This window comes from Macaca nemestrina, chromosome 8 (assembly GCF_043159975.1).
Source record: "Macaca nemestrina isolate mMacNem1 chromosome 8, mMacNem.hap1, whole genome shotgun sequence".
NCBI lineage: Eukaryota > Metazoa > Chordata > Mammalia > Primates > Cercopithecidae > Macaca > Macaca nemestrina.
Window position 1 is genome coordinate 128096908 of NC_092132.1, and position 26891 is coordinate 128123798.

The 26891-nt window shown below is 36.9% G+C and overlaps 1 protein-coding gene across 3 annotated transcripts in view; it reads right to left on the minus strand.

Moving 5' to 3' along the window:
- The window catches only part of LOC105482032 (protein phosphatase 2 regulatory subunit Balpha), an 81451-nt gene that overhangs the window by 5731 nt on the left and 48829 nt on the right, over positions 1 to 26891 (minus strand). For 2 of the 3 annotated variants that reach the window (XM_011741893.2, XM_071068482.1), the window contains exons 3-8: positions 25526 to 25623; positions 9980 to 10145; positions 4718 to 4830; positions 3849 to 4026; positions 2343 to 2507; positions 1288 to 1457 (exon numbers count right to left, since the gene is read on the minus strand). In XM_011741893.2, the coding sequence (XP_011740195.1) occupies positions 1288 to 1457; positions 2343 to 2507; positions 3849 to 4026; positions 4718 to 4830; positions 9980 to 10145; positions 25526 to 25623 (890 nt within the window). The remainder of the gene's footprint in view (positions 1 to 1287; positions 1458 to 2342; positions 2508 to 3848; positions 4027 to 4717; positions 4831 to 9979; positions 10146 to 25525; positions 25624 to 26891) is intronic. The other variant, XM_071068481.1, reaches the window with a different exon arrangement.

Here is a 26891-nt window from a genome sequence, read left to right on the forward strand (position 1 = left end):
CAAATTGATTATAGGTAGAAAAGTAGCAAATCAGGTAAAATTAGGTAGATCATAATTTAGCAACATTTTAGAATGCATGTTACAGGGTTTCTCCCTATACATCAGTATGAAGCTAAGGTTCAAATCAATTCTCAATGGGAATGAAATGGTGGTGAGGGTAACTAGGAGATGTATCAATCTTGGCAGTTACACAAACATAAGTCTTTTTTCAGTATACACGAGGGATTGGTTCCAGGAACCCCAGGGATGCCCAAATCTGCAGTTAGCCCTGCGGAATCCACACATGAAGTTTTGGCTCTCCATATATTTGAGGGGTCTGCATCCCTCAAATACTGTATTTTCAAATGTGCATTGGTTGAAAAAAACAAAAAAATCTGTTCGAGTGAACCCATGCAGTTCAAATCCGTGTTGCTCAATAGTGAACTGTATTTTGAAAAGCAAAGCAGGATTTTGTCTTTTTGGCTTTTGTTTCAGTGCAGTATTTATTTTGAAATTTCACATATCAAAAACAATCTTGGTTTATGTTTGTCAGAGGATTTAAAAGTTTGAGAAACATACTTCCAAGTCTATTGAGAATATATAACATAAAGAAAGTGTATGTATAAAATAGAGTTAAGTGATTTCAACACTGCAGTCTAGGGTCTAGCACAGGTTTGTGCTGGCCCTCACCCTGTTCCAGACTGTGTACTTCATTCTCTTTTGTTTGATGTAGTGGACACAGATAAATAGTAGTGGCTGGCTGATAAGAGAATCAAGAACTGATACCCAACAACGGATAGGCAACTCCTAAAGCCACCTGCTAAGGCTTTCAAGCCCTTCTCCTTTAGCTGAAGACAACAGTTATCTGCCAAAAGGCAGAACACCAGTCCATTTGACTTGGCACACCAAGTTTAATCTCTAGTTGAACTACTCCCACAACCTGAGCAGATGCACCTCTACTAGGACTGGTCATTTTCCCCAATCCTCTTCCTGCCCAGACCTTAATGAGGGGTGCTCGCTCTTCCTTTCTCACTTTAAATGTACATAGCGGCAGGAAAAAAAAAATGTCAATACTGAACCAAATGGGTAAATCACACTTTAACTGCAAACTCAAGAGAAGACACAACCTATGTAAGTATACATACATTTAACATAAGGAAAAGCAACATACTCATAGATCTCTGAGGGAAAAGGCCTAATGGTGAACCAACACCATACAGGGATTAAAACCTAGTAACAAAATCCTTCTCTATAAACACTTCAAAGTAAACAGGGTATATGCTCATTGAAAGAAAAAACTGCAAATACCTGGTATGTTTCCACAGGCCTGTTTTCCATATTTAAGTCCCAAATTTTGACTGACAAATAGTCTCTAGTCATCATATATCGACCACTATGGCTGAATTTTACATCCGAAATAGAGGAGATGATTTCGGAAAAAAATGACCTGTTACTGGGATCTTCAGGTTCTTCAAACACTAAAAACAAAACAAAACAACACAAAAAGGGCAAGGTGTACAATATTCTGGCTTGGACAAAGCATTTCCTAAACAACCATTCACAAACTCCCTACAAGTGAGGTAAAATACCAGGCTAATAAAGAACTGAAAAACATCTGTCTGGCTAGTTTTCTCCTGAAAGCTTCTTAGGATAATTGAATATTGAAGTTGAAGATGTGTAAGTATTCAGTATACTTCCAGTCATGACTAATTTAGAACCAGACTCACCTGGGACTTCTGACTTCAGTGCACCAGGTTTATTGGTATATTCCTGCAATATGCCTCACTCACTGCCTATATTCACCATGAGAAACACACCATCCTTGCCCATCCCAAATTCATACCAGGATTTTATTTTCCAGTAGCCAGGTAAAATTATTTTGCTAACAGGCATGTATCAATTTTCATGAGTTAATATTCAACAAGACAAGAATACTGTATCCTGAAGTTTTTAAACCAAAGTTGTTTTTGTTCTTTTAAGCCAAGGAAACCTCTTCTCAGAAGAAATCTTCCTAGGAAGCTCAAAATAGGAAGGGAGAATGGGAAAGAAAGGAGCAGCTCTACTTGAACACAAGGTTAGAGAGCCCAACCACAAGTTACCAAAGAACAGCAGCATTCCACGAGAAATACATTCCTTGTCTATATTATCAACAGACATGCCCCCCAAGAGAGCTTGACTATACGTGCTTCCAGGGAATAACCTGGAAGGCCTCATGAGGAGGTAGGCAGATTACCAAGGGTACAAGTGGCTCTGGACACACAGGTTTAAGACTTGTAAACCTCTGTTTGTACTTATCACATCTGAGGCTTATTTCAGACAAACAGAATATGTAATCATTTTAAGGAAAGATACAATAAACTTACATTTAGAATGTCTATCACAGAGGGCAGATGCCCTCATGTCACATAGCCGAATAGTTCCTTTACTGCTGCTGTATACAAATGTGTTACAGCTGTTTGGATGAAATTCTGCTGCTGTAATCACCTCTGTCAGCTCTTCCATATTGGCAGGCTTGATATCCACAATGTCTAGATAACATTTTATTAAGGAATTTCCACTTAGAAAAAAGGGCAAATATAATTCTACATTTCTCAAACCTAAAACCCATTCACAGACCTAAGCAAAAGTATTAATTCTGAATTGTACTCCACTGTTTTTATGAGTATAAATTCCAAAGGGATTAAAACCTTTTTTTTAGACGGAGTCTCACTCTGTCACCCAGGGTGGAGTACAGTGGCACAATCTCGGGTCACTGCAGCCTCCGACTCCCAGGTTCAAGCGACTCTCCTGCATCAGCCTCCTGAGAAACTGGGATTACAGGCGCACACCACCACACCCAGCTAATTTTTAATTTTTTTTTCTATTTTTGGTAGAGACGGTGTTTCACTATATTGACCAGGCTGGTCTCGAACTGCTGACCTCATGATCCACCAGCCTCGCCTCGGCCTCCCAAAGTCACTGTGCCCGGCCTCAATAGAGTATTTTTATTGACCCAATCATGCATCATGACTTGAGTGAATTTCTTTTTCTAATCTTAATGAGACTATATATATATATATATATATATATATATTTTTTTTTTTTTTTTTTTTTTGAGACAGAGTTTCACTCTTGTTGCCCAGGCTGGAGTGTAATGACACAATCTCAGCTCACTGCAACCTCTGTCTCCCAGGTTGAAGCAATTCTCCTAACTCAACTGAGATTATAGGCATGCGCCACCACGCCCAGCTAATGTTTTGTATTTTTAGTAGAGATGGGGTTTCACCATGTTGGCCAGGCTGGTTTTGAACTACTGACCTTAGGTGATCCACCTGCCTTGACCTCCCAAAGTGCTGGGATTACAGGCTGAGTCACCGCGGTTGGCCGAGACTATTTTTACAATAAAAAATTCAAACACAATACTCCATAAATTTGATTACAAGAAAAAAAAATTTTTTTAGAGACAGGGTGTTACTCTGTCATCCAAGCTGGAGTGTAGAAGCAAGATCAAGCTCACTGTAACCTTGAACTCCTGGCCTCAAGTGATCTTCCCACCTCAGCCTCCCAAACCGCTGGGATTACAGGCATGAGCTACCATGCACAGACCTCACAAATTTGATTTTTAAAAATTCCTATTTCCATAGATACAAGACAAATTCCTTAAAATTCCATGAATCCAATTTTAAAATAATACATTATGCCCTCTATGTTTAGCAAATAACTCTTTCCAGTATTTCACTACTCATATACAAAGAAAAAGTAAGTTGCCATACATATATGTATACAGACTATAAAAAGAAGGAATCACATTCATTAAGGAGAGATGAAATAAATCCAATATGGGCACAACATGCCTCTTCACCAAACACCAAAGAAAACCAAATGGATACTAAAACTCCTGTCTGTAATTTCCAGATGCCAAAGATTAATCCGCAAATCATCTGCAGATAAATATGTTTCATAATCACTATTAATAGAAATTGAGTTGATGTGATATGTATGAGCATTGGCAAATATTCTTCGTGGACTGGCCTCAACCATTAGATCCATAGGCCTAAAGACTGGCACCTGTCAATAAGACACATGAAAAAAAGAAGTTACAAAAGGTTCAGTTTCAAATAGCAATTAAGATTCACAAAACTTCATTATTTTAGTTTTTGAGAACATAAAATAGAACAATATTACATAGATTTAGTTTTAAAAAGGAACTGATGTTGATCCTTTCAAAATGCTGAAGAAAAATGAACAATGTGGATAATATATCTTCTTTTACTGGTAGCAATACTATTACAATTTGCAGTTCTTAGTTCCAATATTTTGCTTGAAAGACATGCCAAGTTAATAAATGTTTATGGTTCAAATTAAAGAGGCTAAAAAAAAATTAACCCATAACATCTAACTTTGGGTATTTTTTAGCTACAACTAGAAGATTTGATCTATATCTACTTTTTTGATTTCCAAAGAAAATTTATCTTGAAACTTGACCTTGTAGTAGCTAACATGACAAACCAGAGATGAAGTCTGTTGGCATGAAACACTGTCTTGTGTTTGAGTCCTGCTTCTGTCCCTGGTCAAAGTGAGACCTCTATGTAAGTCAGTTTCTATGTTTAAATGAGTTACTCAATATTCTACCTGATTACAGAATTATTGGGAAAGGGGAGACAGACTATAATTATTCCTATTCAAGCTCTGCTCAGGATTTGGGCTATATAATATGAATACAAACACTATCTGTGACATTTTATTCTTATGTACTTACTCGTAGTGTAGTAACTGTAGTAGGATCTCTATACCTTCCATCTTCCTCTTTCAGGTTATACCCTTCTGGTCTTTTGTCCCTTTCACTGATTTTCCATAATTTTATTGTTTTATCTGGGAAGAAAATAAAGCAAGCCCTTAAAATAAAAGGGTAGTACTGAAGAAGAAAAACATTTTAAGGCATTTAAAATATGCTATTTCACATTTCATCTAAAAGGATTCCATGGAAAAAAAAAAAAACAAAAACCCTAAGCTGACTTACTAAAAAATTTCCTATTAACAGCTGAATACCACACACACATAAAGTACAAAGATCACAAATTTATACATTAGTGGCACTCATATAAATTCCATGTGATAGTCAAATCAAGTCACAGGTCTCTATCCCTATCCCTTAAAAGTAATTAAAGCTAGAAGGAAAAACTTGATATGCATGTGTGGTGTATGCAAACACATGTATGTCTGTACATACATGTACACATACACTCCATATACGCTCAGTACTGAATTTCGTATCAGGGTTCAGAAGTAGGAAACAGGGCCTGAAGAAAATTGATTAAAAGCATATATCCCCAAGTCCTTCAAGAAGAAACCAAATTCCTAGGTATCAAGGATATATAAAATGGCATCTGTTTAAAAACAAACTTTTGTTTTACAATTAAGTTTAGATTTACAGAAAAGTTACAAGAATTGTAGTGTTCCATATATCCTTTACCCAGTTTCTTCTGTCAACATCTTACGCAACCGTGGTACGTGTGTCAAAACTAAGACATCAACTTTGTATATTACTATTAACTCAACTACAGACTTCATTTGGAGATTTAACCAGGTTTTCCACTAACATTCCTTTTCTGTTCCAGAATTGAAACAACACCGCATTTAGTCATCAAGTTTCCTCAGTCTCTCTGCCTTTACGTTTCTCAGGCTCTCCTTGTTTTTCTTGATCTTGACAGTTTTGAGTATTGGCGGTGAGGTACTTTCTAGAAAGCATATCCCTCAACTGGATTTGCCTGCTGTTTCCTCATGATCAGATTGAGACCATGGGTTTTCAGGAAAAGAACACAGAGGTGAAGTGACTTCTCACAGCACTGTTCAAGGGGATACAGCAGTATCAACATGACTTACAGCTGGTGCTGTTAACTTTGGTCATTTGGTTAAGACAATGTTTGCCAGGCTTCTCCACTATACAATGACTCTTTCAGCCTTGCCATATTCTATTCTTTAGAAGTAAGTCACTAAATCCATCCTGTACTTAAAGGGAGAAGTAAGTTATACTCCCTGTAGGGAAGAGTATGTATCCACGTCTTATTTAGAATTCTCCTGCAGGAAGCATCCCTTCTCTCCATTTATCCATTCAATTGTTTATTTGTATCACTATAAGCTCATGCACGTTGATTTAAAACTGTTATAATCGTAAAATAACATTCTTACAGAAAAGTATCATATTCCTAATGATCTTTCATAAGCAAAATGGTATAACAAAATTGTTTAAAACAGTATATAAAGCCATTTTATAAAAACAGTTAAAAACAACTCAGAGAGATGCCAGTGACTCTAGCCTGGTAGTCTCTGTATCGTAGAGAAGAATGATAGTTGCCCCTAAGGATGCCCTTCCCAATGCTGAAATGTACACAGAGAAAAGCTGCTAACTTTAATAATCTGTAATCTACTATTTCTTCTAAGCCCTATGTGATCTTGCCTATAATTTTCTTGTACTTCAGTCATACATGTTCTATGTGTGTTTATATATGTATACAATTTATAGATAGATATGAGCCTAGCCTAAATCTGTATTTTGAGAAGTATTTGTTCTAAATACTTGCAAAGTATTTGTGATGAGGATGACAACACCCCCACCCCCTCGTCCAGTTGTCTTGTGGCCTGTTTAAATCCATCCTCCTTATTAAAGATCCAAATAAAGAAACCACAATGTACTTATGAAACTTTCAGATGAGATGAAATTGGTTTGTGGTACCTAATATTGTTTACAGGAAGAAAGCTCTTTAAAAAATATTTTTTCCATTAACACAAACACAGGACACATAACGAATTAGGATACATTTTTCAGTACAGGGGGGACAAAGCAGGCAGGAAATAAATTAGTATGTTAACAAATATGACATAAATTTTAAATCAGAATCCTAAGGCTGGGCGCAGTGGCTCATGCCTGTATTTCCAGCACTTTGGGAGGCCGAGGCGGGCGGATTACGAGGTCAGGAGATCAAGACCATCCTGGTTACCACGGTGAAACCCTGTCTCTACTAAAAATACAAAAAATTAGCCGGACGTGGTGGTGGGCGCCTGTAGTCCCAGCTACTCGGGAGACTGAGGCAGGGGAATGGCGTGAACCCGGGAGGCGGAGCTTGCAGTGAGCTGAGATAGCGCCACTGCACTCCAGCCTGGGCAACAGAGCAAGACTCCGTCTCAAAAAAAAAAAAAAAAAAAAAAATCTGAATCCTTATGTTCTATAGCAGTGATGTTTTACTGGCTCGTAAGACAACGTATGTGAGAATAATCAAACTCCATAAAACTGTATGTAAGATTATGTAAAAACACAGTTTTCAGTGGAGGGGTTATTAGATTCTCAAGATCTGTTCCTTCCAAAACGACCACTCTGTGGTGTTCCCCTGAATTATCAACAATAATAACTAAAGGCATTGGAGAAGCTGCAGAAGAGAGTTCCTCTCACCACAAGCAGAGGGTATGAGCAGGGAAAACCACGCTGCCGTTTCCTTTGTGGGAATGCAGCTTTATGTAAGACCCTGAAAACTTCTTATCAAGCAGTTAAGACACATCCTATTTATGAGTGTACTTTATATTGCCAATGCAAAGATTTTTATAAGATTAATTTTGGTTAATCAAACCTGGAAAGTTTGGTAGTCGTAGTTTTTATATAGACCCCATTACACTGGTGGAGGGGGGAGGTGCGGGACGCGGAGCGGAGGGTGGTGCTGGTACTATGCTTACAGAAAAAACTCACAGAGAAAAATACACAAAATATAAAAGATATCACTCAGAATCAACAGATGTTGACATTTTTCTCTAAATTTCCTTCTAGTTTTTCAAATATAGTTAAAGTCCTACTCCTCCCATCCTTTTCCCATCATACCCAGACACAACAGTTCCTACGATTGTCATAATCTGCTCTATCCTTCCACATTGGACCCTATTATTAAGCACTATTTTTAGCATTAAAAAATGCAGCCCCCAGTTAGTTGTATTTTACTTAGTGTTAAGAAACAAAAGACAAAAATCTACAATGCATTCTCTAATGTCTTTAAATAAGATTTAATCCACACAAGTTGAAATGGGATTTGCTTCCAAATAACACTGAGGAGAAGAAGAAGGAGAAGGATTTGAGACACAAATTGACCGTGAACTGAGGAGCATCGGAAGTGGATGATGAGCATGCAGGGCTTCACTATACTATTCTCTTGACCTCAGCCTACATTTAAAAAGTCCTCTTTATAAAAAAGCTGACATAGCCCTGTAAGAAATAAACTGCCACGAAACATTCCAATATATAAAATGTTAACAACACACTTCCCTAGGAACATTTATTCTCTAAGTAGAAATTATATAAATGGTTTAGTTATATATCATCTGATGTCAAAGAACAAAATATTTGAAGCTATTTGAAGTAACTTAGTTTACCATATAAATTAAAACTGAGCCCAGACTAGAAGCTAGCACATGATAGGAGTAAACTGTTCCCTCCACCCATGCTGCTGAGTTACAGGCTTTAAATAGTTACTTCTGTTTATTGTTGTTCTAATAAGGACAAGAGAGGGGAATGCAGTTTATTGTGGAAAGAGAGAAGGCAGAGGGTACGAATCCCAATGGACTGGCTGGGGAGAGCTTTCATGATCAGAAAACTGGGCATCCAAGAGGCGGCCAACACTGATGGCATCAGACATTTGTGAACAGCATTTTTAAGAACTCATACTGTGGACCAAGGGCATCAATTAGATGGAGGAAGTGCTGAATTTCTTCCCCTATTTCATCCCCAAAGTCATTTAAGTTTATATTCTGCAAATGGTTATGGTCTAGGTGTTAAAATTTGCTTTTTAAATTAATAGTGAGGGAATGAGAAAATAGGAGGAGGTTTCCCCTCACCCTGGCACCAACCTCAAAAAAGTTTTAATCACACATTTTTATAGACTACAGCTACCAAGAAACTAAAGTATCTCCTCAGTCACTCTAATGATTCCCTTCAGACTCAAGACTCCAACGAAGTCCAAACAATTCACGGGAAAAGTTTTTTATAAGAACAAAGAAAAAGAACCCAACTTATCATAAAGGATTTCAAATTCTGGTAGAGTCATTACTAACTTTTAATCCTCACTTAACTTTTCTTGGGCCAGGCATGGTGGCTCACACCTGTAATCCCAGTACTTTGGGAGACTGAGGAGGGGGACAGACTGCTTGAGCCCAGGAGTTCAAGACCAGCCTGGGCAACATCGGGAGACCCAATCTCTACAAAAAATGTTTTAAAAAAATTAGCCTGGTGTGGTGGCATGCACCTGTGGGTCCCAGCTACTCAGGAGACTGAGGTGGGGAGATCGAGGTTGCAGTGAGCTGTGATTACACCACTGCACTCCAGCCTAGGCGACAGACATTGTCTCAAAAAACAACAAAAACCTCTCCCTAGGCAAGTAAAACAGTAGGAGAGGAATCTCCTTCCAGCGATGTGGATTGCTGGGAAGAAGGCAATATGCTAATAGGTAGTCAAGTAAGAAGAGTGCTCTGAATGGAGACCATCCTTTGAGTATTATTTTGTATCTGCAGTTAGAAATACTCTGTGTAGAGTTCAGGAACACTTAAAAAGGAGGAATAAATTAACATTTATTGAGCACTTGCACTCATGACATATGTGAAGAGTTACTTAATATTCATAATACTATAATAAAAAATTACTATCTCTACTTCGCTGCTGAGGAAAATTCAATTCAGTGTTAGTAACCTGCCCAAGATTAGGAGACTGAGAAATAGCAGAAATAGTACCTGACCTAAATCCAATGGTATAGCAGCCCATTCTTTTCGCTACAAATTGGGGGTGTAGTAAACAAAAAATTGCTATCTGAGAATCTTTCAGAGAATCTAAAAACTGCAAGTGAACAGTAAAAAAGTAGAGTTTATATTCTGTATAGAAAAAAAGTCCTTTTTAAAATTATCTCTGTTAAATGATTCCTCTCCTAGTCTACAGGATTATGTGCAACAAGTACACACAGTGGGCACATGGAAAGAAAATACATATACTTACCATTGGTAGACAATAAAAACTGAGCAGCATTTTTCTGGGGTAACCACCTAATTTTGTTGATCTTTTCTTCTATTTCTAAACTTTTCAAGTAGTCAAACTCTGGTTCATGGCTCTGGAAGGTGCTGTAAACATTATATTCTCCTCTGCTATGAGACTGGATTTTGTTCTAAAATGAAAACAAAAATATATGGACCATTGTTGAAAAATATTTCAAAATAATCAAATATGTAATCAATTCCAAAGGACCCTGCAAATTCTCGATAGCCCATTAGCTATGTCTTTATACAATTATATTCTATTTTTTATATTTCTAAAGGCCTTCAAGGATTAAATGAGAAAACTTAAAGGGGAAAAAAGGCTAAATAACACTGAATAAATAAGCTCGATTCATTAGGGAAATAATGATGTTAAATATGGATCAATCTGATTGCTCTGATGGTATAGAGGCATACCGATGAAAAAAACTGAGCACCCATAATAAGGGAGTTCATCTAAAGAGTAATGACTAAAGAAAGGCTTGCCCAGAAAGAGCTAGATGAGGCACACCTTCTTTCTCTGCCCACTTTAGGGTCAACTCCCCAATCTGTTACTTAATATGATGTACTGTCTCCTTTTCCTTTCTGATGCCTGCCTTTTGGTTATTTCGCTGCTGAAAGCTTAAAAAAAGGGCTCTTATAAATGAAGGGATCCCATTTGACCCCTGCCTCCCACCCCAAGACTGCTGTTCCAGACAGCTTTGTCACCAATCAAGTCCATATTCAGCACCACCCAGCAATAGCCCCATGCACCCCATCAACTACTACTTACTCGCCTTTAATTTGCTTTCTCATCTTATGAACCTGGCACACACTGATGATTAATTTCATTTAGTATTACTTTGAAAGAACATAATTTAAGCTATCTCGTAAAGGGACTACTTATGAACTACTTTGGTTAGCATTAATATCTCAGCAAAAGTGAGAATTATAATATTCAGAATTTCATCTTTTATCACACGATTAAAAACATTTTCATAAAAAAATTTAAAACTAGTTCAGAGAACCACCTATGGAAAAAGTTTAAATAAAAGAATGAGATTATTATTGTCAACTATTTTAAGTAAAAGTGAGTTATCCAGTGAAATGTTTACGACTTCTTAGCCTATTACTATTCTCCATATCAAAAGGAAACTTCACCGAATCATCTTGAAAGTCTAGTTTTGGGTTGTTTTTTCCAGCAGCCTGACGATCTGGGTTGTTCATTCATGGATGGTTGTATTTAAACCTTTGGACAGCAGTATCAGTTATTAGAGGGCAAGTCTGCCAGTGTTAAGAATGCAGTGTCCCACAAAACGATCCACATACTGGGGACACACAAGGGGTAAAAATCAGACTCAGAGCCTTGGTCTCATCACCATACCCACACACCAAATGGACAGCCTATTCCATTAACATATATAAATACTCCAGTGTCACCTGAAAGCTCCACATATCTTCTACCTAAAATGACTCACCCAGTCTCACTAAGTTTATCATTACACTCTACAAGGAAAACACAATACCATTAAGCAGGCAACTCGATTTTTAATATAAACCCTGCGTTTTAGACTGGTTTTTCATCTAACACTTAAAGAGACTACAGTATATAGCACCTTGTACACTAGGGCGTAGAGGGATAGACAGAATCCCCACATTCAAGTGACCTGTGTACGTCAAACTTCAGTCAAAGTAGAAACTGGTTACGGTCTACACAATTAAGGTAAGCAGTATGAAGGGCCAAGGGCAAGCCACACATTGTATTTGATGAGTTAAGAAAAGCACAAAACTACAGAAATATTTTCTGAAACAGAACATGAACATCTTCCTGTAGACTCATGGACAACAACATGAGTCTACTAAACATGATCTCTTACAGAATCCAAAAACAAAATCATAGAGATATATGGCAGTTTCAATAGACTGCAAGAAGTTCCATCTCTTTGCAACAGGAAATAAATATATGTATCATAAAAGGAGAAAATTCTGTCTAAAAAGCTCAAGATGCCAGGCTAAGCACATGCACTAGCCTCCCCTCTCCTCTGAAACTTTACTAAAATTATCATAACAGAACTTTTAAAAACAAGTCCACAGGACAAAGAGTAATGGCAGAAATGACAGCAGCAGTAACAAAACAGAAGAGGCTATAAAACATGGGTACAAGTGGTAACTGACAGTAGTCTGCAGAAAGCTGCAACAGATTTTCCCTAACACTTTGGGAGGGGATGTTTAGATTATAATGACCATGATAGCATTGTTCCCCGCACGAACAAAGGACAGTGAGCAAGCCTGAAATAAAAGAAACATAACCAGATACTTAACACTGAGCCACTCAAATGAGAATGCACCAAAATCAAACAACGTTTTTGTTTTAAAAACCTCTCCTACAGTCATACAGAATTGTGACACATCCTTCAACAATTTATACTGGCTTTACCTGCACAGCATTTTCACCTCCCTCTCTTTTCTTGCTTGCCTTTATGATCACTATAAGAATCATCTTCCTAACCATACAATCTATTTGCATGAAAGTTTCTACGGTAAGTTTAGATGTGCTTTATTCCCCAGCACCTATAACAGTACCTGGCACATGTAACAGGCATTCAATAAAGATTTTCAAAGCAGGACTTAGAATGAGGTATGTCACAAACTTTACATACATTACAAACACAGGACACAAAACCAGTATCACACATTTTCAACACAGATGCAAAGAGAATTCACTAAAGGGCATCATAACCAAGTTTTAAAGCAAAGTCATAAAGACTGTGTACTGGCACGAGGAGAGACCAATGTGCCAATGAAACAGAACAGATGGCCCAGAAACAGGCCTAAATGATGACAAAGGTTGCCTTGCTGGGCAATGGGGGAAGGATGGTCTTTTCACTAAATGGTGTTGACTAGTGAATAGGTTGACTATTCATAGGAAATAAAATGAAGCTCGACCCCTTCCCTAAACCACTCACGTAAAGTGATTACAGATGAATAAGAGATATAAATGTGAAGGTACAATAATCAAGTCCTAGGATAACACAACCCAAGAGAACTTTTCTGCAATGATAGAAATCGTCTGTATCTGTGTTGTCCAGTATGGTTTTGCCACTAGTCAAGTTGAGCACTAGGCACACACTGAGCACTGAAAATGTGGCTACTGCAACTAAGGAACTTAATTCTACAATTTATTTTTAACAATTTAAATGTATTTATTTATTTATAAGGTGGTAAGGCTGACTTTATTTAAAGAGGGCCATGGAGACAGGGACCACTGCAACAGGGTCTTGCAGCGGGGGAGAGAGAACAGACGATTCCCCATTAATTTAAATAGCCACATGGATCTAGTGGCTACAGTACGAATCATCCAGTTCTAAAACGTAATGGGAATAATTTCCCGGACCTTGGAGTTGAAAAGTATTTCTTATACAGGACAGAAAAACCAGTAACCCTAAGAAAAATACTGATCAACCGTATTATATTAATAATCTCTATTTATAAAAATATACTATTCAAAAAAATGAGAAGGCAAGTCACAGAATGAAAAATACTTCTAAAAAAATGCGTGTGTGTTTTTTTTAAAAAAAATGGGGTCTTGCTCTATTGCCCAGCCTGGTCTCGACTTCCTGGGCTCAAGTGATCCGCCCAACTCAGCCTCCAAAAGTGCTAGGATTACAGTGAGCCACTGCCCCTGGCTCCTCCAACAAATGTAACTGAAAAAGAGTTCATCTGCAAAAAGTGTGAAGAAAGTCTACAAATCAGTAAGTAAAATGACACACAACACAGTAGAAAATTGTAAGAGATTTCGACAGTCACTTCCAAAAGACAATATCCAAATAGCCAATATAAAAAGCAGCTCTGGCCAGGAGTGCCTGTAACCCAACACTTTGGGAGGCCAAGACAGAGGATTGCTTGAGGCCAGGAGTTCAAGATCAGCAACACAGTGAGACCATCTCTACCAAAAAAAGAGAAAAAAAAAATTAGTCAAAGTGTGGCAGTGCATGCTTGTAGTCTCAGCTACTGGGGAGGCTGAAGTGGGAAGGACCACTTGAGTCCAGTAGTTTGAGGCTGCTGTGAGCTGTAAGCGTACCACTGCACACTCCAACCTGGGCAACACGGAAACACCCTGTCTCAAAACAACACAACAACAACTCAATCTCAATGTGAATCATGAAAGTAAGCATAAGGCCGGATGTGGTGTCTCACACCTGTGATCCCAGCACTTTGGGAGGCCGAAGCGGGCAGACCACCTGAGGTGAGGAGTTCGAGACCAGCCTGGCTAACATAGTGAAACTCTGTCTCTACTAAAAATACAAAAATTTAGCTGGGCATGGTGGTGCATGCCTGTAATCCCAGCTACTAGGGAGGTTGAGTCAGGAGAATCGCTTGATGGCAGGAGGAGGTTGCAGTGAGCGAAGATTGCACCAACTGCATTCCAGCCTGGGTGACAAAGTAAAAAGACTTAGTCTCAAAAAAAGAAACAGTAAATACAAACTTAATTCACACCCACAAAGTGTTAAATTTTAAAAGACCGATAATACAACACAAAGCACCGGCAAAGATGTAGAACAGCCATAAAATTTATATACTGTTCACAAGAATAAAATTAGCAGAACTTTTTACTGTGATGTCTGCTAACAGTGAATGCCTATCCTATGGCACAATAATTCTACTCATGACTGTACAGCAAAAAACATGAGTAAGAATGTTCACAGCAGCATTATTCATAATGGATAAACTGTGGATTCCATTTATTCAAAGTTCTAAAACTACAGGCCAAAATAATTTTAAGAAGACAGGCTCATAAAGGAGAGGAAGGGAAAAGAGAAGGGTTTGTGGAAGCGTGGGAAGTTCTATTTCTTGACCTAAATAAATGTGTGCTATGTAATAATCTGCTAGTGTTTTATGTACTATTCAGTGTATATTTAAATAAAGATTTAAAACTATATACCACACATATGTTGCAGCCCCTATGGAAAACAATGTGGAGATTGCTCAAAAAAGCTAAAAATAGAACTACCATATAATCCAGCAATCCCACTTCCAGATTTTATCCCAAAGAACTGAAAAATGGGACCTCAGAGAGGTGTCTGTACAGCAACGTCCATTACAGCTTTATTCTCAAGAGCCAAAAGGTGGAAGTAACCCAATCAATGGTTCCAACAGTCTCTTCATCTCCCTAACTGGGAGGTAGTATTTCAACCTGAGAAAACACTGACAATACATAAAACTAAACATTACAAAGTGGTATGTACAACATGAGTCTCCTTCTGTAAAACAAAAATCCCTGAGAAAACCACACACACACACACACACACATACATTCCCCCCACTCACCACCAAAACTAAGCAATAATATTTCCTCTTAAATGAACAAAAAATTAAAAATGTGGTAATGACCACTGTTTTAGTGACAAAAAGACAAAGTCACATACTACTGGTAGAAGTATAAGCTATTCCCACAAGCCAAAAGTTTACTGAACCTTGTCACCTAAGTTATAAGATGGAATATGTTCTTCCCAACTATTCAAGTAACCCTTTCTACTCAGTGGTTCCAATAGTCTCTTCATCTCCCTGACTGGGAGGCAATATTTCAACCTGAGAAAACATGGACAGTACATAAAACTAAACATTACAAAGTGATATGTACAACATGAGTCTCATTCTGTAAAACAAAACAAAAATCCCTGAGAAAACCACACACACACACACACACACACACACACACACACACACAGGTGTTCATTCTTCATTCCTGTTATGGGATGATTTTGATTTTATTCTTTGTGGAAAATGATACACATTTTTCATATTTTCTACATTAAACATACTAAGAATAGTCAAGAGTTAAAGGCAACTTCTGAAAAAATTTCACTTAACATTTTGCAACAGCTACTTCTAAATGTAAGTAACTCCACTGTGCTTTTACAGGCTTGGGACCAGAAGTGTTTCAGATTTCACATTTTCTTCCATATTTTAGAATATTTACATATACATGATATTATCTTAGGGAGGGGACCCAAGTCTAAATATGAAATTCAGTTGTTTTGTATACACCTTATACATTATAGCCTGAAGGTAATTTTATACAGCATTTTAATTAATTTTGTGCATGAAACAAAGTTTTGACTGTGACCCATCACATGAGGCCAGGGGAATTTTCCACTCGTGGTATCACGTCAGCACTCAGTAAGTCTCCAATTTTGGAATACTTTGGATTTGGGGTTAGGAATGTTCAACCTGTCCTAACTTTCTCCTTCCTTAAATGAAACTCTGCAAAAATGTAGGACATATTTACTTTGCTCCATGAAAAAAATTTAAAAATTTAAGAAAATATTAAATGTATTTTACTTTGATCTCATATAACAGAAAATAAATGAATATTTTTAAGCCTCCAAATAGAACCCTACTAAAACTTACTGTTTATTAATGTTCATCTTCTATGTAGTGTAAGCAGTCATTTGTTTTATATTTTACAGCAGTATAAAAGTATTTTAAAAGAGTCAGTGTTTTGTGAAATGGCCATTCAGGGATAGAGGCAGAAATGGTACAAAACAAAATTAAATGATAGCTGATAACTACTCTCAACACATTCAGAAAATATGGGGAACTTTCTAGAATAAAGCAAAACACAAGTCATTCGATGAAATAAACGGAAAAGAAATCTCAAAACTTTCTCTAAACTAATGATAGTCATGGAGCACTTCAAGATTTTGCAAGGCCTTATTATAAATTATATTCAGTAAGCTAATACTCATTCACTGAGTGCCTACTATGTATTATATACTAAGTGCAATTTGGAAGCATATCAGTCACAATACCCTATCAAAAAAACAATATAGTGGGAGAGAAATCTGAATGAAGGATACCTGGTTGAATCAAATCAACAGCATTATTATTTGTCTACAAGACAGTCAAATAAAATTTAAAGGAAATGCATAAAATACAACTAATATAATGTTTTAAAACCTAAAGTTGTTAATGTGCTTTCACTCAGATTATCAAACTAGCTAGAATGTCTGTTTCAGACTATGCTACAGATTAAGTGATAAAGTTACATAGGAGGAATGCTTATTCTACATTTTACACATTACTGAAAGGAATGGAAAAAAAAACAAACCCTCCATGCACATGCGCGTGAACACACACAAACACCCCACACGAAAACTGCCTTGCTCAGATGCTGGTGCTCTTCCCAGTTCTATCAGCAACCAAGGAATGGAGGCAGATCTCAAGGCTCTCCAACCTTGTTTCTCTCAAAATGGAATTTCAATGTAACTTGGACCCTTAAGGAGTTGGTTTCTCTCTGACAGAAGATTCAGATGAACCCCAAATGGTATTAGATGTAACAACAACAACAACAAGTCTTTTTACTACTTGTGTCTCTTTCCTTTTGAAGTTCATAAAATATAACAATCCCCTGGATCCTGTTTTCTTCATGCGTTAAATACAATTTATTCTCTCAGGACAGGATAGTTTTGGGAATTTAATGCAAAAGCAAGTAAAGTTCAAATATTAATTTCTCTTTCAGACAAGGATCAAGCCCAATCAGTGCACATTCTATCATTTAGAAACAACATGATGCAGGTAAATGCATGACGCCCTGGCATTTGAGGCGCCCGATTTCAGACTCTTTTCTGTGCCTCAAATTGGAGAAATAACAAATAAGATTGGACCAGATGGTCTTCAATGTCCTTTCCACTGGTTAACATTCTAATAAGAAAGGCCTTCCTACCCCCGATAAATTGACTACAGATGAAGTTCGCTAGAAAATTCCCCTTTGCAAAGGCACAAGTCAAATCCTTGATAACTAGATACTAAGAAACCTGCAACAACCTCTACTCTGATCAAGTATTTACTTTGAACGGGTACAGAGACATATTTGAGAAAGAACCCAATTTCAATACATTTCAAAACTTATCTACACAACTCAACTGTAAGAAGGGACAAATAAAGTAGAAAGACTAGTAGAGTTCATTATCCTTGAATAAGACTTTGAAAAGCTAAAACACAGTGAAGTCTAGACACAACTCTGCAGAGACTGATCTAATGAGCGTTTTAAATCTGTGTGAAAAAATTTAAATAAATAATGTAATAACCAGCTGGGTGCAGTGGCTCAAACCTATAATCCCAGCACTTTGGGAGGTCAAGGTGGGCAGATAATTTTAGGCCAGAAGTTTGAGACCAGTCCGGTCAGCATGGCAAAACCCTGCCTCTACTAAAAACACAAAAATTAACCAGGCATGGTGGTGCACATCTGTAATCCCAGCTACTCGGGAGGCTGAGGCATAAGGATGACTTGAACCGGGGTGGCGGAGGTTGCAGTGAGCTGAGATCGTGCCACTGCACTCCAGACAGGGTGACAGAGCGAGACTCTCTAAAAATAAAATACTACTACTACTACTACTACTATTACTACTACTACTACTACTACTAACAACAATAACCTGCCTGGCAATCTGAGAATGGGTGGGGAAGGTGGAAGAGAAGAAAATCACTTCATCACATGACTTAGGGTAATAAAGTCTAACTAAATAATAAATTTAAAAGGGAACAAAAGAATGTTTAAATAACCTGTGGGCAGAAAAACAAAAAGTAAAATAAAATTTAAAGGCAGCCAATCAAAAAAGCTGAAAAACATAATGCCCGAGAAGAAGAGCTGACGCTCTCTCTCACAACATGTGGCCCATCCAAATTCAATAAATACACCACTAGAAAAAAAGGGAATAGAACAAGATGCTTTAATTATTGGGAGTATTAAAGGGTAAAGTAAAACCAAAATCCAATGAAATAATGTATTTTCAATCACCAAGTTCCTACTTTTATTTCTTTAGAAAGAGGGAAAAACACAGTAACCGCAAAGGGGCAGTCTCTCACCTCCCGACCCTGAAAAAAGAAGCAGAAATAAACAATCTAGGAATCTAACAACAGAGATGAGATCAAATAAACAACTATGTCATGTCATTTCATTGCACAGATGATGATACAGAAAATTTAATGACATGAAAAGGTATTCACTATACAGTATGTGAGAAAAAAATCATACAACCCTAAATTTATAATCAGATATTTAGAAAGATACGCCTTTGGTATATATCAAAAGTTCTTATTTTTGTTTGGCAGAGTTATACATGCATTCTTTGCCACTTATCCATATTTACTAATTTATCCACATCAAGCATAATGAATTTATAATTAAGAGGGAAAAATTATTAAGAAGAAGAATACAATGAAATGTTTTATATGGGTGAGGCTAGGGAGAGCAGGGGAAGAAGGAGGAAAGGTAAATAAATTCCAAATTTATTAATTAATTTAATAATTCCAAAATCACTGGCCATTATTAATTTCATAGATTTGGAGTTGTTTTTGGTGGAGAATTTCTTGGGGACAGGCTGAGCATACCTAATCTGAAAATCTGAAACCCAAAATGCTCCACAATTCGAAACTTTTTACTGTCAACATGACACCAAAAGTGGAAAATTTCACACCTGGCCTCATGTGATAGGTCACAGTCCAAACTGTTTCATGCACAAATTATTTAAAATGTTGTATAATTACCTGCAGGTCATGTGTATAAGGTGTATATGAAACAAATGAATTTTGTGTTCAGGACTTGGTTCCCACCCCAAATATATCTCATTATGTACATGCGCAAATTCCAAAATCCAAAAACAACTGAAATTTGAAACACTTCTGGTTCCAAGCATTTCAGATAAGGGATACTCAACCTGTACAAGAAACACGGTTAATTCGGATTTCTGCTCAACGGGTAAAAGGTACCCACTGAGCAGGTATTTTAAATATTTAAAATACATGACATTTTGCTTTTGGAAAATGTAATACCCTAAGGAGCCCCAAAAGATTAACAGGTAGCTGACAAGAATCTGATGGCAGTCTGGACAGAAATCTGGACACTAAAATTAGGCTGAACAAGAAGAGATGGCTGGGCAAATGCATGAATGAATACCAAGACTAGAACCAAGGCGGTTCGTTCAACTCTCAGTCCATTTCCCCCTCTAATGCCTATGACAGAAAACAGATCACTCATTAATAGCTCATGTTAAAAAGTCTAAAGATCATGTACTTTCCTCATTAGGTATAAAGTAATGAGACTGATTTTCCTGGGTGATTTTTAACAATTAGACTCATTACACCAAACAGGATTAAAGATTTTTTCATTTTAAAATCAATAGCCAGCACTGTGAATACTCATCTCAATTTATACAAAATTAGCTTTTACCCACTTACCTAGCAGGGTGATCTTGGAAATGTTATGTATCCTCTCTAAGTCTCATTTTATTTATAAATTTGTAATACATCAGGATATAGTAAACATACAAACATCTTTGTTATTTTGCTGTGACAATTAAGTAAGATTGAGGGATTCTGGCAGAGGGTCTAGCACATAAAATTGCTGCTACTATATCCAGGTCAGAGTGCGCAAAGCCATGGGGTGGAAATCAGGATATGTGGCTTCTGCAGTAGGGGATCACTTCCCTACTAACTGTATGACTTTGGATGGGTAATCTGGTACCTGGGCCCCCAGCTGGCAAAAGGAAACTGCACTGCCAGGGGTTATAACTTGGGGGCTCATGGACACAAGGGTCCAACGACAGAACCCAGGGATGTTGTAAGCCTGGATGGAGGTGGGGGATGGGGGAGGGCAGAGAATGTACACATTTATTTTCACTAACTTCCAGTTAAATTTCAGCATTTCTTTTGATTATGGGCACAGGTAACAAACTGCATACAGTATTAGCAATTCTTGTGACTTTGTCACACATAAATGACATTTTAATATCATAATCCAGCTGTTATCCGCTTAAAACATACATTACTCAATTATGAATATTTTGGTAAATTATTTCAACCTTTATGATCTCAAATATTTTATGCAATTAAAACATTCTGGCAGGGCACGGTGGCTCATGCCTGTAATCCCAGCACTTTGGGAGGCTGAGGTGGGTGGATCATGAGGTCAGGAGATCGACACCATCCTGGCCAACATGGTGAAAACCCATTTCTACTAAAAATACAAAAATTAGCCAGGTGTGGTGGTGTGCACCTGTAGTCCCAGCTACTTAGGAGGCTGAGGCAGGAGAACTGCTTGAACCCTGGCGGCGGAGGTTGCAGTGAGCTGAGATCGCACCACTGCACTCCAGCCTGGGCGACAGAGCAAGACTCCATCTCAAAAACAAAACAAAACAAAACAAAACAAAAAACATTCAGAGAAGTCTACAGGATTTGCCAGGCTATCAAAGGAATTCGTGGGACAACAACAACAAAAAAAGTTAAGAATCCCTAGAAAGCCCTATAAATTTTAGCTCTTACATTCTATGAATGCACCATATACATACACATTCTTGAGGAGCAGGATAGAAATCTGCATTTTATTTATTTTTATTATTTTTTGAGACAGAATCTCACTCTGTCTCCCAGGCTGGAGTGCAAAGGCACCATCTCGGCTCACTGCAACCTCTGCCTCCCGGGTTCAAGTGATCCTCATACTTCAGTCACGCAGCTGGGATTACAGGCATGTGTCACCAGGCTCAGATAATTTTTGTATTTTTATTAGATACAGGGTTTCACCATGTTGGCCAGCCTGCCCTCAAGTGATCTACCCGCCTCAGCCTCCCAAAGTGTTGGGATTACAGGCATCAGCTGTGGCCCCCAACCCAGAATCTGCATTTTAAATACATGCAAACATTTTGAACCCTATATAATTTAGAAAGAGAATACCATCATATTAGCAATACTATCCATTCTTTTGTGAAAAGCATGCTTTTTAAGGTTTCTTCTGTATCCTGTTAAGGAGTTTTGGGAATACCACATTAAGAATAAAAAAAGCCCGAGGGTTTGAAATCCAAGAAACTTACCAGCAGCCCTAGAAAACAAAAATCAAAGGCCCCATACCAATCTAGAAAGATTATAAGAAGAAGTGGAAAGAGGTACAACCTCCCTCCTCACCTTACGCTTTAGCTGTCCCTTTAACGGAGCACCCATGCCCCCACACTGCCTTACAGGGTACATCACAAAGTCTCAGAGAAACTGAAGGTCTGAACAACCCAAAGTCAGTAGGAAACCAGCTACTTTGACAACCACTAATCACCTGATTTGAGCACCCATGGAAACAACAAAAGACCCTAAAACCTAGAGAACATCATTATCCTCTTTAATAGCTGTTCGGACTTCCCCTCAAAACCCTGTATTAATATTTTCATTAACAAAAAGAATATACCCTATCATTCACTTTGCTGTCGAAAGCTATTAGAAGCTGTAAAAATAACATGGGTCACTTATCGCAGGTCATGCTATAAAGAACACTGGATTTGTTATCAGAATTTTAGAGTCTTACTGACCACATGATAGCTGTGATTACATCAGGAAAATCACTTTACTTTTGTGCCTCAAGTTCTTTAGGTGCCCTGATTCTACAACAGAGATTCTGTGTAGCAGAATACCTATACAAATATATTAGTTATAAAAAATGCTATTAAATGATGCTAAAAATATTCAACAATTATCAGTCTCAAAATATACTCAAACCAAATGAAGAGCCTCTGAATGACTACTCAGTTTCTTCATGTTATGATTGGGGAATAAATGGACAGGCAGCAAGAGGACACAGATACCCGCCTGGATCCCCAGCAAGGAGACTAGCTACTTCTGAAGGGTAAAATAAATGAAGCAGACATGAGGGTTTACAGATGTCAAAGTCTGACGTACCAAGTTCTCTCCTGCTGTTATATGATCTTTTCTTCTTCCAAGTAAAGACAATAAAAACGAGTGGGTGGAGATATTTTGGTCCCCAGTAAAGTCAAGTTTAAGAAGAAACCCTGCCACTATGTAAGAGAATAAAGCTACAATAGATCAAATGCCAGTGTGTTCTGCAAACAAGGCTAGCACCATTATCAGAGTCTAAGAAACATTAGGCACCAGTGTACTCTGGAATGAACATATAATAGTTGGATTGAAAATCAGAGACCCAAATCCTAATCTGATTTTTGCTACTAAATGAAGTAATATAACTTTGTTAAATAATTTTTTCTGAGATTTTATCTACAAATTAGGAAAAGACTATTTTTCACTTTTCAAACTGTAACACTATCTTATAGATACATAGATGTGAATTCATAAAATCTCATCCAATTACATTAGGTATTGAAATAAAGGTGCCTCTAAGTGTAAAGTATACATATTTATCACCAGTGACATAGATCCTGAAGACAACACTATATTAGAAGCTCTAATGTAAGACAGGGCTTTAAAATGTAGAAAATTAAATAGGCAAAACATACCAAATTCATAGTCAAGATCAGGTTTCAGGAGTGAAAAGTCAATCACCACCATCATTCTTACTTTATCACTTAAAAACATACTGATATTTACACCACTAAGTAATTCTCAAAAGACATGTTACTGAGTTTTTACAAAATTCTCCGTTTTGAATTCTTAAATATGGTTAAGAAGAATGACACATGAAAAGGAGGTCCTGTTTTTTCCTACCAATGGCCCTTCTCAAACAGTTATTCTGCTCATTTCTCCTTACAAGAATATGTATTTAAAATACTAGCACTTTAGAATCTTCAGTGGGATTTCAGAAAAGAATCATGGGAAATGATTATCTTTAAAATAATTTTGTCTTATTTTCTAATACAAGTAAAATGAGCAATTTCAGTAACTATATGTTAGACCTTTAATTCCAAATTAATGTATTACTAACAGCCTTTAGGAAAATACTAAATACTAACACTCTGACTACATTACCAAACCCATATTAAAGCAAACATTTCCCTCAATTAAAAAAATTTTCAGCCATTTTTTCCCACACTTGATTTTGACTTGGACAACAACGACCACAGGAGATGAAAATGACTTCATTCTCAGGTAAAATACTTCCAAATTAGCTTTTAGTTGACACACTTGTATTTGTGACAATGATACAATGCTCTCATTAAAAATGAAGACTTTCTGAAAGCCTCAGAATGTTATGCCTAGGGCAAAATCAATTTTTACAAGTTTTTCTCAAATACTTTTCTTTAAAATAAAAGTAAAGTGTGGAGAGTCATTAACTTTCAGGAAAAAATACATTCAAGGGCAGAGAACACCTATGGGAAGGTCTGTGCTAAACTCCAGATAAAAACATTCACATTTTGGTTATCCAGCATGAAAAACAGCAAAGAACACTGAAAAACGACATGTCAAAAGTTCTGGGTGCTGCTTGTTAGTTCTGCCACTAAGTAATAATCTATTTATATCTTGGCTTTCCCATTAGTAAATAAAGGGAAATTATAATGAAATTCTAATGTAAGCTTCCATGTCAACTCTAAGTATGTCAAGATTCTTATGGTCAAGTTTTTGGCTACTTAAAAACAGAAAACTGATTTAGCCCCCCCTTCCCACGAGACCATTCTTTGTCAAGCAAAGCTTGAGTCTTATTTTCATATTTTCTTCCAACCAAAAAATAAAAAATAAAAAATAATAAAAGACATATTTAGTGTTTGTGCATCTTCTAATCAGACACTATTAACCATTTCTTTTAAAATTAAATTACCTACCTCACTGGGGTGTTGTGAGGATTAATTCATTAGTGTTTGTAAAGCACTTTGAGATCCTCAGGTCAAAGGCGCTATAGAAGTGCAAAGTAGTAGTATTATTACTAGATTCTTTGCTTATTTAAGGAATTTCACAATCCTTTAAAACCTAACTCCGTGTTATGATTTAGACATGTATTTGTAAAACCCTGCAATTTATCCACATTAAACTTTTAAAATATATTATAAATAGGGGCAGAATGTTTCAAAACAACTGATTTTAATGGTTAAACTCTGATCTACAAATGGAAGGAGAGAATGAATAAGAAAAAACCAAGTGTGACAAATTTTGTTTAGCAAAAAATTTTTAGTGAGAAATCTGGTCAATTAAATTTAGAAGTGTGCCTAAGTTGTAAGAAAAACAGAACAAAAGCCCACTTTAATTACAGATTCTGCAATTTTCTCTTTCTTCAAAAAGATAACACTGCATTTTTAAGTTACTTTACATGCATGTACATGCAACTGTCACTTAAACCTTTACATTTAAATCATTGTAACAGTATTAGTATGAACTGTCATCAAAAAAATTGAGCTGCTTTTTCTTTAAACTAGCCTCTCACCCCTCAATTGTACAAAGTAAACCAAGCATTGAGAAGAAGTCAAAGCAACTTTGCTTTACGGAGTTTTAAAGGAAAAATTATAATGAAGGGCCAAGACTTCAAAACCGTTAAAATCTTGGATTCTTCCATCACTTTCCACCCCCTTCTCTAATCAAGTATTTTTACAATTAGTGTTATGTTTTTAAACCAAAACAACATACGCTCATGTACACACATGCACACATACAAAGCTAAGAGAACCAGAGCTGTCTATATATTGGACATTGTATTCAATAAACACACACTTCTTTAAAAATTCCAACATACTCTGATGAGATTCTCCAGTGCAACCCAAGCTCTAGTCCCACGATCAAACCGAAATTTAGACAATAAACTTTAAACACTTACCTCCTGCTCCTGTTGAAAGATGACGACTCTACCACCTTTATCTCCTGTTGCTAGTAATTCTCCAGAATGATTAAATTCTACTGTAGAAATTATATCTGCTGTATAATTGAGACAAAACAAAAAAGATTAGTTTTTTTCCTGACTCACTAGTTTCAGAACTTAGCATGTTTTCCAAACATTCCAAGTCTATGAAGTGTATCTTTGAAGTACATCAACCACCCATCAGAAATAACATGAATCTAAAGTTCTTTCATATTTTGATCCACTAAAAAAATTCTCCTCAGAATAAACCAGTATGAAACTATTTTAGCAGAGAATACAACAAATAATAATAGCTTATTAATATTTCACTAAATTTGTGAATGCAAAGAAATCAACAATTTGTGAAACATTCTGATAGCACCCTTAAACATCATCCTAATTTTCTTAAATACTTTTGATAAGCTTGTTTATGCAAATGCAAATAATCATCTATAATAAAGGCACATATTACTAACAAGGGGAAGGAATTTTAAATGTATAAATACTTTCAGATGGAATTTTAAGTCATAAATTCAAAATCGTGGCTTCAAACAAATGTTTGCAAATGGATCCCGCTTTTTGATGGCAGAAATGCTTCGTGCTATGTGCCTGCAATGTGCACGGCTCCTCCAGCTCCACCACACTACAGGGCCACTAGGATCAGGCATGTCACATGGATTCTACCAACTCGGTGCTGACTTCACAGTCACAATCAAATAAAACTGTCAGGTTTTTTTCTTGCTTTTTCACACTAGAGCCCTTTTCCTAAGGAAAAAAAGTCTAAATTACAGAAATGGGCATAAGATAAAGCAATAACACGGTACAATTCATCACTGTGTTATTAACAAGTTCTTCACTACAAAGCTTTAAGCTGAATTAGAAAAGCTCCTATCATATACATTTAAAATAAGTCAGTTTTATAAGAGAACAGCCATCCTTTGGTCTACAGTAGCTTACTGTTAAGAATTTAAGAATCTGACGATATATATACTTTAAAATTTTAAATTTACTGACATGTATTTTACCAATAACCTATCCAGCACTGCATTTCATAATTTTCTTTTAGCAATTTTTTAAAGTTCAGATTTTGAAAAGGTTTCTTTGCTTCCTCCGTTGTTTAGGTCCAAGGCATTTAATCTTTTTGAACTCTTTCAGAATCTACCAAAAGTTACAAATGCTCTCCCACGAAACTGCACATATTTAAGTGCTCATAAAAATGTGCATATTATCTCAGACTGTTTGGACAATACCTCACCACCAGGTTAAAAAACCCCTGGCTACATCACAGTGGTTACCAGGAAAGAATAAACTTAATGTGTTCACTGCTTACCTAACGCACAAGGCG